Source organism: Bombina bombina, chromosome 1 (genome assembly GCF_027579735.1).
Source record: "Bombina bombina isolate aBomBom1 chromosome 1, aBomBom1.pri, whole genome shotgun sequence".
In the NCBI taxonomy this organism is placed as follows: domain Eukaryota; kingdom Metazoa; phylum Chordata; class Amphibia; order Anura; family Bombinatoridae; genus Bombina; species Bombina bombina.
In genome coordinates this window covers 1,139,631,925-1,139,646,358 of record NC_069499.1, presented here as the reverse complement: position 1 = coordinate 1,139,646,358, position 14,434 = coordinate 1,139,631,925, and the positions used below count along the sequence as shown (strand labels likewise).

General features: G+C 41.3%; 1 protein-coding gene across 3 annotated transcripts in view; it reads left to right on the top strand.

The window, feature by feature from the left end:
• LOC128645777 (inactive phospholipase C-like protein 2) overlaps positions 1–9,698 on the top strand; it is a 410,224-nt gene extending 400,526 nt beyond the window's left edge. For all 3 annotated transcript variants that reach the window (XM_053699021.1, XM_053699014.1, XM_053699030.1), the window contains one exon: positions 9,031–9,698. In XM_053699021.1, coding sequence (XP_053554996.1) covers positions 9,031–9,213 — 183 coding nt within the window. In that variant the 3' untranslated portion in view covers positions 9,214–9,698. The remainder of the gene's footprint in view (positions 1–9,030) is intronic.
• Positions 9,699–14,434: the final 4,736 nt, after the last annotated feature.

Here is a 14,434-nt window from a genome sequence, read left to right as displayed (position 1 = left end):
AAAACCTAAGCTAGCTACAATATAACTATGAGTTATATTGTAGCTAGCTTAGGTTTCATTTTTATTTCACAGGCAAGTTTGTATTTCATTTTAAATAGGTATTATTTAGTTAAAGGACCAGTAAACATAGTATATTTGCATAATAAACAAATGCAAGATAACAAGACAATGCAATAGCATTTACTCTGAATTTCAAATAAATAGTAGATTCTTTTCTAACACATTTCAAAGTTATGTCTATTTCCACCCCCCGTACCATGTGACAGCAATCAGCCAATTAAAAATGCATATTCGTATAGTCTGTGAATTCTTGCACTTGCTCAGTAGGAGCTGGTGACTCAAAAAGTGTAAATATAAAAGACTGTGCACATTTTGTTAATGGAAGTAAATTGGAAAGTTGTTTAAAATTACATGCTGTATCTGAATCATGAAAATTTAATTTGACCTGAGTGTCCCTTGTAACTTTAATTTAGGTATCTTTTAATTATGTTAAAGTTAGGGGGTGTTAGGTTTCGGGTTAGGTTTAGGGGTTAATATAGTTTAATTTAGGTTGTTGTGATGTGGGGGCCGGCGGTTTAGGGGTTAATAGGTTTATTTAGTGGCAGTGATGTGAGAGGCCAGAGGTTTAGGGGTTAATAACTTTTAGTGGCGGCGATGTCAAGGAGCAGCGGAATAGGGGTTAATAAATTTATTTTGGTGGTGGCTGTATCGGGAGCGGCAAATTGGGGTTAATAACTTTATTTAGGTGTCAGCGATGTCGGGGCAGCAGATTAGGGGTGTTTAGACGTGGGGTTTATGTTAGAGTGTTTGGTTTAAACGTAACTTTTCCCCCCCATAGACATCAATGGGGCTGCGTTATGGAGCTTTTCATTCCGCGATCGCAGGTGTTAGTTTTTTTTCTAACACTCTCTCCCCATTGATGTCTTTTTGTTGCGTTCGTTTCGCACCCTCTATAGCACAAAACTTGTAATCTAGGTGTTTGTGATTAAAGGGCTATTGCAAGTTTACAATATATATAATTTTTTGTGTGTGTTATGTATGTATGTATGGTAACTTATTAATAATGTGTAGCTTAGAACTTCAATGACAGGGATAATATCTCTTCATTAGACAATATTGAAGTAGGTACGTGTTTCCTCTTAAACACGGAACCAGATAATGGCAAATTAGCGATAATGTGACAGTGTTTCCTGTGCATATCCCTCCATCCATTGTCTTTGTATTATAAATAATAGATTGTGAGCTCTGCAGTTAAACCTGGTTCTTAAGGCCTGTGTGTCACAATTCAGCCCTCCAGTGCTTAGCCTATTGTCTGACTCCTTATTTTGCCATTTAAAAGGACAAGAAACCCAAACATTTTCTTTTATGATTCAGATAGAGAATACAATTTTAAACAACATTTCAATTTACTTCTATTATCTAATTTGCTTCATTCTTTAGATATACAGTTGTGCTCATAAGTTTATATGCCCTGGCAGAATTTATGATTTCTTGGCCATTTTTCAGAGAATATGAGTGATAACACAAAAACTTTTCTTTCACTCATGGTTAGTGTTTGGCTGTAGCCATTTATTATCATTCAACTTTGTTTACTCTTTTTAAATCATAATGACAACAGAAACTACCCAAAAGTTTGCATACCTCAGTTCTTAATACCGTGTATTGCCCCCTTTAACATCAATGACAGCTTGAAGTGTTTTGTGGTATTTGTGGATGAGTCTCTTTATCTTCTCAGATGGTAAAGCTGCCCATTTTTCCTGGCAAAAAGCCTCCAGTTCCTGTATATTCTTGGACTGTCTTGAATGAACTGCACGTTTGAGATCTTCTCAGAGTGGCTCAATGATATTGAGGTCAGGAGACTGAGATGGCCACTCCAGAACCTTCACTTTATTCATGCAAATTTTCCTCCAGTATTTTTTGATAACATACTGAATTCATCTTGCCATCAATTCTGACCAAATTTCCTGTGCCTTTGTAGCTCACACATCCCCAAAACATCAGCGATCCACCTCCATGTTTCACAGTAGGAATGGTGTACCTTTCATCATAGGCCGTGTTGACTCTCCAAATGTAGCGTTTAGGGTTGTGGCCAAAAAGCTAAATTTTGGTCTCATCACTACAAATGACTTTGTGCCAGAAGGTTTGAGGCTTGTCTCTGTGCTGTTTGGCGTATTGTAAGCGGGATACTTTGTGGCATTTGCATAGTAATGGCTTTCTTCTGGCGACTCGACCATGCAGCCCATCTTTCTTCAAGTGCCTCCTTATTGTGCATCTTGAAACAGCCACACCACATGTTTTCAGAGAGTCCTGTATTTCACCTGAAGTTATTTGTGGGGAGGGTTTTGCATCCCGAACAATTATCCTGGCAGTTGTGGCTAAAATTTTAGGTGGTCTACCTGACCATGGTTTGGTTTCAACAGAACCCCTCATTTTCCACTTCTTGATTAGAGTTTGAACACTGCTGATTTGTATTCTCAATTCCTTGAATATCTTTTTATATCCCTTTCCTGTTTTATACAGTTCAACTACCTTTTCCCACATATCTTTTGCTTTCCCCATGACTCAGAATCCAGAAACGTCAGTGCAGCACTGGATGAAAGATGCAAGGGTCTGTCAGGAGTCCAGAAACTCAATGACCTTTTATACACACACACTAATTACAAGCAAACAGATCAAAAGTGAGGATCGTTACCTTTAATAGCCATTCAAACCTCTTTATGTCAACTTGTGTGCATGTTATCAGGCCAAAATCACCAGGGTATGTAAACTTTTGATCAGGTTCATTTCGTTAGTTTTTGTTGTCATTATGATTTTAAAAGAGTAAACACAGTTGATTGATAATAAATGGCTTCAGCCAAACACTAACCATGAGTGAAAGGACAGTTTTTGTGTTATCATTCATATTCTCTGAAAAATGGCCAAGAAATCATAAATTCTGCCAGGGTATGTAAACTTATGAGCACAACTGTACTTTGTTGAAAAAATAGCAATGCACATCGGTGAGCCAATAACACAAGCATGTGCAGTCACCAATCAGCAGCTACTAAGCCTATTTAGATATGCTTTTCAACAAATGATATCAAGAGAATTAAGCAAATTTGATAATAGAAGTAAATTGGAAAGTTGTTTAAAATTTTATGCTCTTTCTTGAATCATAAAAAAAAAATTGGTTTCATGTACCTTTAAACACTCCTCTACCTTTCCCACTTTTCTCTGGGTCCGTGTTAATATCTGGTATCTGTCCTGGCAAAGTAAGTAAGTTTATATAAATATACTGTATGCAGTGTGTGTTTGTATTAATATAATTTGTTGCTCTCACCAGCTGAATTTCCTTTCTGTCCTTCCCCTTACTTTTTCATTTTTAGTTTTGTGCTAATCACAAGCATCTTCTGGAACTGTTCCTACCTATACTAGTATAGTATGTCCCTGCATATAGTTCTTGCTGTGCCTATCCCTGCCTATTGCACCTGCTGTCCCTACAGCCCAGGAGCTGAGAGAAGCATGTCCTTACAGAATAGATAGGGTCAAAAGTAATACATAGCTCTTGAGGATGTAACATTAATACAGGGACATAAGACTAAGCACAGGTCTGGATGATTAATTGCATATGATGCATTGATGTAAAACTGCGATCAGGAAGTAAACAAATGACTAATATGCTGTTTTAACCAAGTTATATGGAATGTTGCATAACAAGATTCTAGGCTATGAGGCACAGAACAGGATGGCGAGAATTTACAGGTAGCAGGATATTGGGTATAAGGCACTTGACTATAAGACATTAATCAGTAAGGATAAATTAAACTCGTCCTATGACAGCAGGCCTGCTCTTTTCCTATACCACCTACTGGATGGTCTGTTAATTGATATGCTTGATCATTGGTCATATCTTGTACTTTCCTGCGGTCAGGCCATGGTTTGGTTGTGTGAATGCCCCCTAAAGGGTGCTCATGAGTTTATGCTGATCAAATAATACTGATCTCTTGGAGTGCTGCTCAGTAAAGCTCAGTTCAGAACATTGGTGTCTGCTCAGAGTTGTATTCTTCTCTTGAGAGTTTGTGCCAATTGTACCCACTGGGCCTGTCTGTAGTATGTGTATAGTACATTGTGTCTCTTTCTCTCTCGCCTATTAGCCTTAGACAGCTATGTAAACACCCTCTCTGTTTCTTCTGGAAGCTTTAGACAAGCATGTTGTGCCTTTACAAATCCTTGCAACATCCGCTCACACATCCTACCTCTCCCTGTGCAGGTTAAGACAACTCATTGCAAACTGTCACACACTCTTTCCTGACTGCTTTAAATACCCTAATACCCTCCACACATATTATGTTTAGGAGCTCTCCTGCCTCACCTGGATGCTCTAAACAGTCGCTCTGTTGTACCCTCTTTCATCTATAGACAGCCACTCAAGTAACCCTCACTCTCTCACCATACAGATTTACAGGGGCTCTCTCTCCTGATACCTTTAGATTAAGTATAACATGTTCATGAAACTAATATCTTGCATGGGGGGGGGGGGACTTGCTGCATCATTGCAACTCCCAAATTGTGCAATTCAATTTGTACCTACCTCTTGTCACATACACACGCGGGGGGGGTGGGGGTGGGGGACTTTTCATTATAATCAATGTATAAACTTCTATCTCATAACTGTTCACCAATAAGTGCATAGAACGAGAACCACTATGAAGGTACCAGCATCAAGAAAGCGCCTTCAAAATGTTAAAGAAAAAGCTCATTAAAGGGACAGTCAACACTTCATTTAACATGATTTGATATTGAAAATAAAAAAAACGGAGATCCGCCTGCACTATACCCCTCCTGCCTTACCGCCTTGCTTCTGTCCTAATCAGCGATGCTAACTTCTCTAATACCTGGTAAATATGGCAGCCGAACTCCCCCCACCGTTACGTAGCTGCCTTCTTCTTCAACTGATAAGCAAATCAGAATCCAGTCCTAGGACAGAAATTGCATGCGCGTGCAATTTCTGTCCGAGGACTGGATTCTGATTTGCTTATCAGTTGAAGAAGAAGGCAGCTACGTAACGGTGGGGGGAGTTCGGCTGCCATATTTACCAGTTATTAGAGAAGTTAGCGATGCTGATTAGGACAGAAGCAAGGCGGCAATGCAGGAGGGGTATAGTGCAGGCAGGTCTTTGGTTTTTTTATTTTCAATACCAAATCATGTTAACGGAAGTGTTGACTGTCCCTTTAAAACCTCAGTCAGACCCTTGTACATGTAAGCAAGGTCTGCAAGACATATTCTGTTCTATAAAGTGAGGCTACTTTCTATAGCAAGACCGACATTAATATTTTACACTTACAACCATATATATTAACTGTTTTTCAAGGCTGTTTCTGAAGTTATTTTGGTTGTAATTATTTTTTTTCCTATTTCCAACTGGTTCTTGTTTATGTTTGAGATATTATGCATTAGTCACCCCACAGAACCATAGATGTTCATGGAAGGAACGGCCACTAGCAAATCTGTGGAAAAGTTAAAGGAACGGGCTACTCCAGAATTGTTATTGTTTAGAAAGATAGATAATCCCTTTATTATCCATTCCCCAGTTTTGCATAACCAACACTGCTATTTTACCTATGTGATTACCTTGTATCTAAGCCTCTGGCAGAAGACCAGTGAGTGCTATTCCTACAGACTTGTATCCGTTATACCATAGCACCCTGGCAGTTTTTGCTCGATGGTGAGAGTGCACACACCCTACCTGCTGTATGTATATATTTATATATATATATATATATATATATATATATATATATATATATATATATATATATATATATATATATATATATATATATATATATATATATATAAAAGCAAAAAGAAGCACTCACTGAATCTTCAGCAAAAAGTGACAAAAACTTTTAATGCAGTTTGTGACGTTTTGGGACAGCAACAGTCCCTTCCTCTGACAAATTAACACTGAACAAAAGCAGCCTTAAATAGGCTCCCAAACACACTCCCCTCAAGATCAGCCAATCCAGGCTGAATAATTAAACACACCCATATAGTGACCAATGAAAGAAAATGATACAAATTGTGCATGTGAATATTATAACATAATCGATCAAAACTTAAAAACAAATCCTCTTTGGACCCCATTGCTGGTAGTCATGTCCCCTACATGCAATAAACATCCTATGTAGTTATCAATCAACTAAATAAATGATATAGTTCATAATATCGTCAAAAATTGTATAACCAATCAAACGTTAGATTACAAAAGTTAGATTACAATAGGCTCTAGTACATCATTCATTCTGTTACTGATCCGCCCCTTGTTACTAGGGACGCGATCAACAGCACATCTACAGCCATCAGAAAATGAAATAGGGACACAAATCACAACACAAGAGTAGCGCATAGCTCACTAAATTCATTACTACGTTCGCACTTACCAGTAGTATATATGTAACAGATCGCCATATAAGAAGCTATAAAAAGCTATAAAAATTGTAAACAAAGAATTATCCAATGGCAAAATGCCATGTCAAAATGGGCGTATGTATAGAGGCATATATGCCTCGGCATGTTTAATATGCTGGCATCTTATTCTTCACTACCAAAACGTAAATAACCATGTGCCAAATTATATTAGGTAAATGAATAAGCCTATTGCTCAAATCATTATGTAAAACTACATTCGTATTGTATGTATGAGATCGCCATATGTGGATAGATTACCAGAGTGTAAATAAAACAGAAGTATCATGCCCACGTGTGCATGTGACTAAACTATATTACATAAATTTACCTATTGTACAACTCATTAATTGCATCTACAATAGTAATGAGTTGTACAATAGGTAAATTTATGTAATATAGTTTAGTCACATGCACACGTGGGCATGATACTTCTGTTTACACTCTGGCAATCTATCCACATATGGCGATCTCATACATACAATACGAATGTAGTTTTACATAATGATTTGAGCAATAGGCTTATTCATTTACCTAATATAATTTGGCACATGGTTATTTACGTTTTGGTAGTGAAGAATAAGATGCCAGCATATTAAACATGCCGAGGCATATACGCCTCTATACATACGCCCATTTTGACATGGCATTTTGCCATTGGATAATTCTTTGTTTACAATTTTTATAGCTTTTTATAGCTTCTTATATGGCGATCTGTTACATATATACTACTGGTAAGTGCGCACGTAGTAATGAATTTAGTGAGCTATGCGCTACTCTTGTGTTGTGATTTGTGTCCCTATTTCATTTTCTGATGGCTGTAGATGTGCTGTTGATCGCGTCCCTAGTAACAAGGGGCGGATCAGTAACAGAATGAATGATGTACTAGAGCCTATTGTAATCTAACTTTTGTAATCTAACGTTTGATTGGTTATACAATTTTTGACAATATTATGAACTATATCATTTATTTAGTTGATTGATAACTACATAGGATGTTTATTGCATGTATGGGACATGACTACCAGCAATGGGGTCCAAAGAGGATTTGTTTTTAAGTTTTGATCAATTATGTTATAATATTCACATGCACAATTTGTATCATTTTCTTTCATTGGTCACTATATGGGTGTGTTTAATTATTCAGCCTGGATTGGCTGATCTTGAGGGGAGTGTGTTTGGGAGCCTATTTAAGGCTGCTTTTGTTCAGTGTTAATTTGTCAGAGGAAGGGACTGTTGCTGTCCCGAAACGTCACAAACTTCATTAAAAGTTTTTGTCACTTTTTGATGAAGATTCAGTGAGTGCTTCTTTTTGCTTTTCTATAATTCACCGCACACAGCACCCTGATAGTTGTTGAACGTTGGTGAGAGTGCACATACACCAATTTTTGCCTGTATATATATATATATATATATATATATATATATATATATATATATATATATATAGATGAGAAACGCGTTGCTAGTATTTTTAATATATTTTAATAAAGTAAGTTTTGATTAAACTTACCACTTGCTGCCAGACCTTTTTACCACCCATTGGTATTTCGTCACACCTGGGACTTTTTACCAAATCAATACTTAATTACTATATCTATTGTAAACATTTGATTCTTTTGGTTTTTGTTCTTGACCATTTCTGTTTACTATCAACTTATATTAGAATATTATCATTGGTTTTTATATCATCTACTTAATTGTGATTGATATTACTTTAATGATACCTTATTATAGGATATCATCTACTCAGTTGTGATACATATATTTTTTCAATATCTGATTGATATTAAATTTGTGAAAAGAGCAATATCTACAAAGCGCAATAAAGTAAAGGGCACTAAAACGAGGTATGCCTGTATAAATACATCTTTAGCAATGTATATGTATGTGTCTCAATGTTAAAGACATTTGCCTGCCTTTTTTTTTCTAACACTAGAGATCTCATATCTTTGAGTCCTTATAACTTTTTTTGTGCAATATTTTTTTGAAATTATTTTTATTAGACAGTGTTAAAATGAATGTAAGAGGCTGAATTATCAAAGGTCTTGCGGACCTGATCCGACAGTGTGGATCAGGTCCACAAGACCTCGCTGAATGCGGAGAGCAATACGCTCTCAGTATTCAGCATTGCACCAGCAGCTCACAAGATTTTGCTCCACTTGTAATATCAGCAAAATGAAAATGGGTTGCAAATACACGATTGCGTTAGCACAAAACCGTTTGCGCCTCCCTTGTAATCTCCCCCGTTGTTGGTTCTCTCTTTAGCAGCTTTTAATAATCCTACTGAACATGCGCCATCTCCCTTACAGTGTTTTACATTCTCTGCTTTTCTCTCTGCTAGCAGCTGCTGTACACTGCCCATTGTTCTGTCTAGCAGCTTCTTCTTTCTCATCTCTCTATTCCCTGTCTCTATTGTATCTTTATCATTTTCTTCTCTCTTCCCATCTTCTTGCCTTGCTCATGGCAATTTTAGTCAGACCTTCACACGCTGTCACTCTCTCCATCTCCCTCCCGTTCTTTACCTTCCGGCAGCTTTAGACAACCCTCTACACACTGTGTCTGACTTGTGTTTCCCTGCAGGGACAAGCTGACCTCCTCAAACATGCCAAGAATGAAGCTGTGGACCATGTGCGACAGATACACCATGCCGGACAGTCCAGCGGTATTAGCCGCTCCAGCTCCCCCTCCCCTGATGTTTACAGGACACGTGGGACTCTAGAGCACATCACTGAGGCAGATAGTGGGAGCAGTACAACCTCGTGAAGATGCTACAACTTATGAACTGAACTTCACCCCTTGTCTGCATGATAAAACCATGGCTCGTTTTAGGAACTCCCAACCTATCACTGTATTAGCTGGGTGTCATGTGACACAATTGTGGGACTATTTATTTGTTTGAATGAGAGAGTGGAAGACATAAATCATTAGTTTTTACACATTCACAGACCAGCCTCGCTCCCATGCCCTACTCATACCCTCTCTGGAAGTAAGTTTCTTCGGGTGTGGGAAGGGAGGAGTATTTTGCTACCTCTGTTTATTGTCTCAGCCTGTTCCCTCTCTAACTGCATTGTATGAAGTCACAAGTGGTTTGAATATTGTCAAATTTCAATAATAAAGAGGATAACTGAATGCTGAATGAGGGACATTTTATTAAAGAAATCATTATATTCATTATAGAAGCACAGACAGATGGCATTGTTAGACCACGTTCAAACACATGTGGTTAATAAAACATATTTTATCTTGTATTCATTTGCTTCTGTGTTTTATTAACTAATCTGATTTTATCCGTTAATACTTTGTAAATATTCTGAACAAGTAACCTCTTGGCTGAGGTCTATTTCTTTGGAAGTTAAAGGGATTCTAAATTCAATTTTCAACTTTCTAATTTACTCCTATTATCAATTTTTCTTCATTCTCTTGCTATCTTTATATAAAAATCGGGAATGCAAAGCTTAGGAGCCAGCTCATTTTTGGTTCTGAACCTGGGTATTGCTTGCTTATTGGTTGGCTGAATGTAGCCACCAATAAGTAAGCATTATCCAGGGTGCTGAGCTTTCCATTCCTTTTTTTTTTTTAAATAAAGATATTATTTATTTTTAATATTATCAGGTATTTGTAGAGCTGCAACAGATTCTGCAGAGCTATAAAGGCGGTATACAATAAGGAGAAAAAAAACATACAACAGTATAGTGATAGAGTGCGCCAAATCGCTCCAAAAAAACGTGTTACTCAACCAAGATAACTAATCTTGCCTCTATAATCAAGGACAACAGTAATTGTATATAAGTGAAACAGTCACAGAATGTGACAAAAAGGAATTAAAAAGTGTGACAGTGTGATAGCTAAATAAAAAAACCAAAATAATATAGCAAATAAAGGTTAGTGACATTCGAATACAGTATCTATATAAAAAGAATTTTTTTTAACATGCTTATCATGCAGAAGTCCCAAAATATGGTTGTGAGCGGTATCTCACACAAAAAGTGTCTCTAAGGGTAAAATGAAGACTTCGGCACAATGATGGTATCTAACTGCAGCAGACAGCTGGTCTTGAGACTGGATGATCAAACAGTGTATCTAAAAAATGAACAAAAGAAGACAGCACCTCATAGTGCAAATAAGTTCCATAAGCTGGGGTCACAAAAAGAGACAAACGGTTGTAGGTATACTCACAAGAGTACTGGCACTCTTATGTAAAGAAGTGCGAATGGGCAGGCTGACGTTTAACAGCAGTCAGTGCGCTGATACAGATGTCATCCAAACTTCCAAGGTGCAGCTGTGGGCTCTCCTCCACGAATAGAAGGGAATCGTCTGGAGCAGCACTGTATTGGAGAAAGCAGCTTTCACTGCATGCAGCATCCACCTTGAGCTAATGATCGTCAAAAGTATCTCAACAAAAGTGTTTTGGAAACAAATCCCTTGCAGAAGCAACGGGGTTTATGGAGATAAAAAAGCCAAAATAACCAGGCTTGTGTGAAAAGAAATAAGAACAATTTATTTTGAGAGCTTATGGAACTTATTTGCACTATGAGGCGCTGTCTTCTTTTGTTTGTTTGTTGTATACAATAACATTTATAGGGATCAAATGGGTAGAGGGCTCTGCCAAGAGTTGCACTGTTGTAGTCAGCTCTTATGAAGGCGATCTACAAACAGCTGGGCTCATAGGCTTACATTCTAAGGGATAGCAAGAGAATGAAGAAAAATTGATAATAGGAGTAAATTAGAAAGTTGCTTACAATTGCATGCTCTATCTGTATCACAAAATAAATAATTTGGGTTTAGTATCCCTTTAAATGGTTAAGCAACTTTTTCTGAACCCAAACAACATCCTATATTATAAAAAGCCAAGTGTGTTTGTCTGAAGCTGTCATGCGCAGTACAGACAGCACGAGGACAAACACACCTGGCCTTTGAGTCCCTGCTGGTGATCTGCGCCGCAGCCGAAGTGGGCGTGGCCCGGTGTGAAGGGGCGTGCCCGGGTGTGAATGGCCGTGAAGGGGGCGTGACCTGGTGTGAAGGGGGCGTGGCCGGGTGCGGTCGCACAATGGAAGATGGGAGAGAGAGATAGAGAGAGGGGAGAGAGATAGAGAGGGGGAGAAAGAGAGGGGGAGAGAGACAGCAAAAGACAGGGGGAGAGAGACAGTAAAAGAGAGGGGGGAGAGAGACAGTAAAAGAGAGGGGGGAGAGAGACAGCAAAAGAGAGAAGGTGAAAGAGACAGCAAAAGAGAGGGGGGAAAGAGACAGCAAAAGAGAAGGGGGAGAGACAGCAAAAGAGAGGGGGGAGAGAGACAGCAAAAGAGAGAGGGGAGAGAGACAGCAAAAGAGAGAAGGGGAAAGAGACAGCAAAAGAGAGGGGGGAGAGACAGCAAAAAGAGAGGGGGAGAGAGACAGCAAAAGAGAGGGGGAGACAGCAAAAGAGAGAGGGGGAGAGAGACAGCAAAAGAGAAAAGGGGAGAGAGACAGCAAAAGAGAGGGAGGAGAGAGACAGCAAAAGAGAGGGGGAGAGAGACAGCAAAAGAGAGAGGGGGAGAGAGACAGCAAAAGAGAGATGGGGAGAGAGACAGCAAAAGAGAGGGGGGATAGAGACAGCAAAAGAAAGAGGGGGAGAGAGACAGCAAAAGAGAGGGGGAGAGAGCGCAAAAGAGAGAGGGGAGAGAGAGCGCAAAAGAGAGGGGGAAGAGAGAAAGCAAAAGAGAGGGGGGAGAGAGACAGCAAAAGAGAGAGGGGGAGAGAGACAGCAAAAGAGAGGGGGAGGGAGACAGCAAAAGAGAGAGGGGGAGAGAGACAGCAAAAGAGAGGGGGAGAGAGACAGCAAAAGAGAGAGGGGGAGAGAGACAGCAAAAGAGAGAGGGGGAGAGAGACAGCAAAAGAGAGGGGGAGAGAGACAGCAAAAGAGAGAGGGGGAGAGATACAGCAAAAGAGAGGGGGGATAGAGACAGCAAAAAAGGGAGGGGGAGAGAGACAGCAAAAGAGAGGGGGAGAGAGACAGCAAAAGAGAGGGGGAGAGAGACAGCAAAAGAAAGGGGGAGAGAGACAGCAAAAGAGAGAGGGGGAGAGAGACAGCAAAAGAGAGGGGGGATAGAGACAGCAAAAGAGAGAGGGGGAGAGAGACAGCAAAAGAGAGGGGGGAGAGAGCGCAAAAGAGAGGGGGGAAGAGAGAGTGCAAAAGAGGGGGAGAGAGAGCGCAAAAGAGAGGGGGGAAGAGCGCAAAAGAGAGGGGGGAGAGAGAGCACAAAAGAGAGGGGGGAGAGAGCGCAAAAAAGAGGGGTGGAGAGAGAGCGCAAAAGAGAGGCGTGGAGAGAGAGCGCAAAAGAGAGGGGGTGAGAGAGCGCAAAAGAGGGGGGGTGAGAGAGCGCAAAAGAGAGGGGGAGAGAGACAGCAAAAGAGAGAGGGGGAGAGAGACAGCAAAAGAGAGGGGGGGAGAGAGACAGCAAAAGAGATGGGGGGAGAGAGACAGCAAAAGAGAGGGGAGAGAGACAGCAAAAGAGAGGGGGAGAGAGACAGCAAAAGAGAGGGGGAGAGAGACAGCAAAAGAGAGGGGAGAGAGACAGCAGAAGAGAGGGGGAGAGAGACAGCAAAAGAGAGGGGGGGAGAGAGACAGCAAAAGAGAGAGGGGGAGAGAGACAGCAAAAGAGAGGGGAGAGAGACAGCAAAAGAGAGGGGGAGAGAGACAGCAAAAGAGAGGGGGGGGAGAGAGACAGCAAAAGAGAGAGGGGGAGAGAGACAGCAAAAGAGAGGGGAGAGAGACAGCAAAAGAGAGGGGGGAGAGAGACAGCAAAAGAGAGGGGGATAGAGACAGCAAAAGAGAGAGGGGGAGAGAGACAGCAAAAGAGAGAGGGGGAGAGAGCACAAAAGAGAGGGGGAAAGAGCACAAAAGAGAGGGGGGAAAGAGAGCGCAAAAGAGGGGGGGGAGAGAGAGCGCAAAAGAGGGGGGAGATAGAGAGCGCAAAAGAGAGGGGGAAGAGCGCAAAAGAGAGGGGGGAGAGAGAGCACAAAAGAGAGGGGGAGAGAGCGCAAAAGAGAGGGGTGGAGAGAGAGCGCAAAAGAGAGGGGGAGAGAGAGTGCAAAAGAGAGGGGGAGAGAGAGCACAAAAGAAAGGGTGGGAGAGAGAGCGCAAAAGAAAGGGGAGAGAGAGCACAAAAGAGAGGGGGAGAGAGAGCGCAAAAGAGAGGGGGGAGAGAGCGCAAAAGAGATGGAGGAGAGAGAGAGAGCGCAAAAGAGAGGGGGTGAGAGAGCGCAAAAGAGAGGGGGATGAGAGAGCACAAAAGAGAGGGGGGAGAGGGAGCGCAAAAGAGAGAGGGGGGAGAGAGAGTGCAAAAGAGAGGGGGAGAGAGAGCGCAAAAGAGAGGGGGGAGAGAGAGTGCAAAAGAGAGGGGGAGAGAGAGCGCAAAAGAGAGGGGGGAGAGAGAGCGCAAAAGAGAGAGGGGGAGAGAGAGTGCAAAAGAGAGGGGGAGAGAGAGCGCAAAAGAGAGGGGGGAGAGAGAGTGCAAAAGAGAGGGGGGAGAGAGCGCAAAAGAGAGGGGGGAAGAGAGAGTGCAAAAGAGGGGGGAGAGAGAGCGCAAAAGAGAGGGGGGAAGAGCGCAAAAGAGAGGGGGGAAGAGCGCAAAAGAGAGGGGGGAGAGAGAGCACAAAAGAGAGGGGGGAGAGAGCGCAAAAGAGAGGGGTGGAGAGAGAGCGCAAAAGAGAGGCGTGGAGAGAGAGCGCAAAAGAGAGGGGGTGAGAGAGCGCAAAAGAGGGGGGTGAGAGAGCGCAAAAGAGAGGGGGAGAGAGACAGCAAAAGAGAGAGGGGGAGAGAGACAGCAAAAGAGAGGGGGGAGAGAGACAGCAAAAGAGAGAGGGGGAGAGAGACAGCAAAAGAGAGGGGAGAGAGACAGCAAAAGAGAGGGGCAGAGAGACAGCAAAAGAGAGGGGGGGAGAGAGACAGCAAAAGAGAGAGGGGGAGAGAGACAGCAAAAGAGAGGGGAGAGAAACAGCAAAAGAG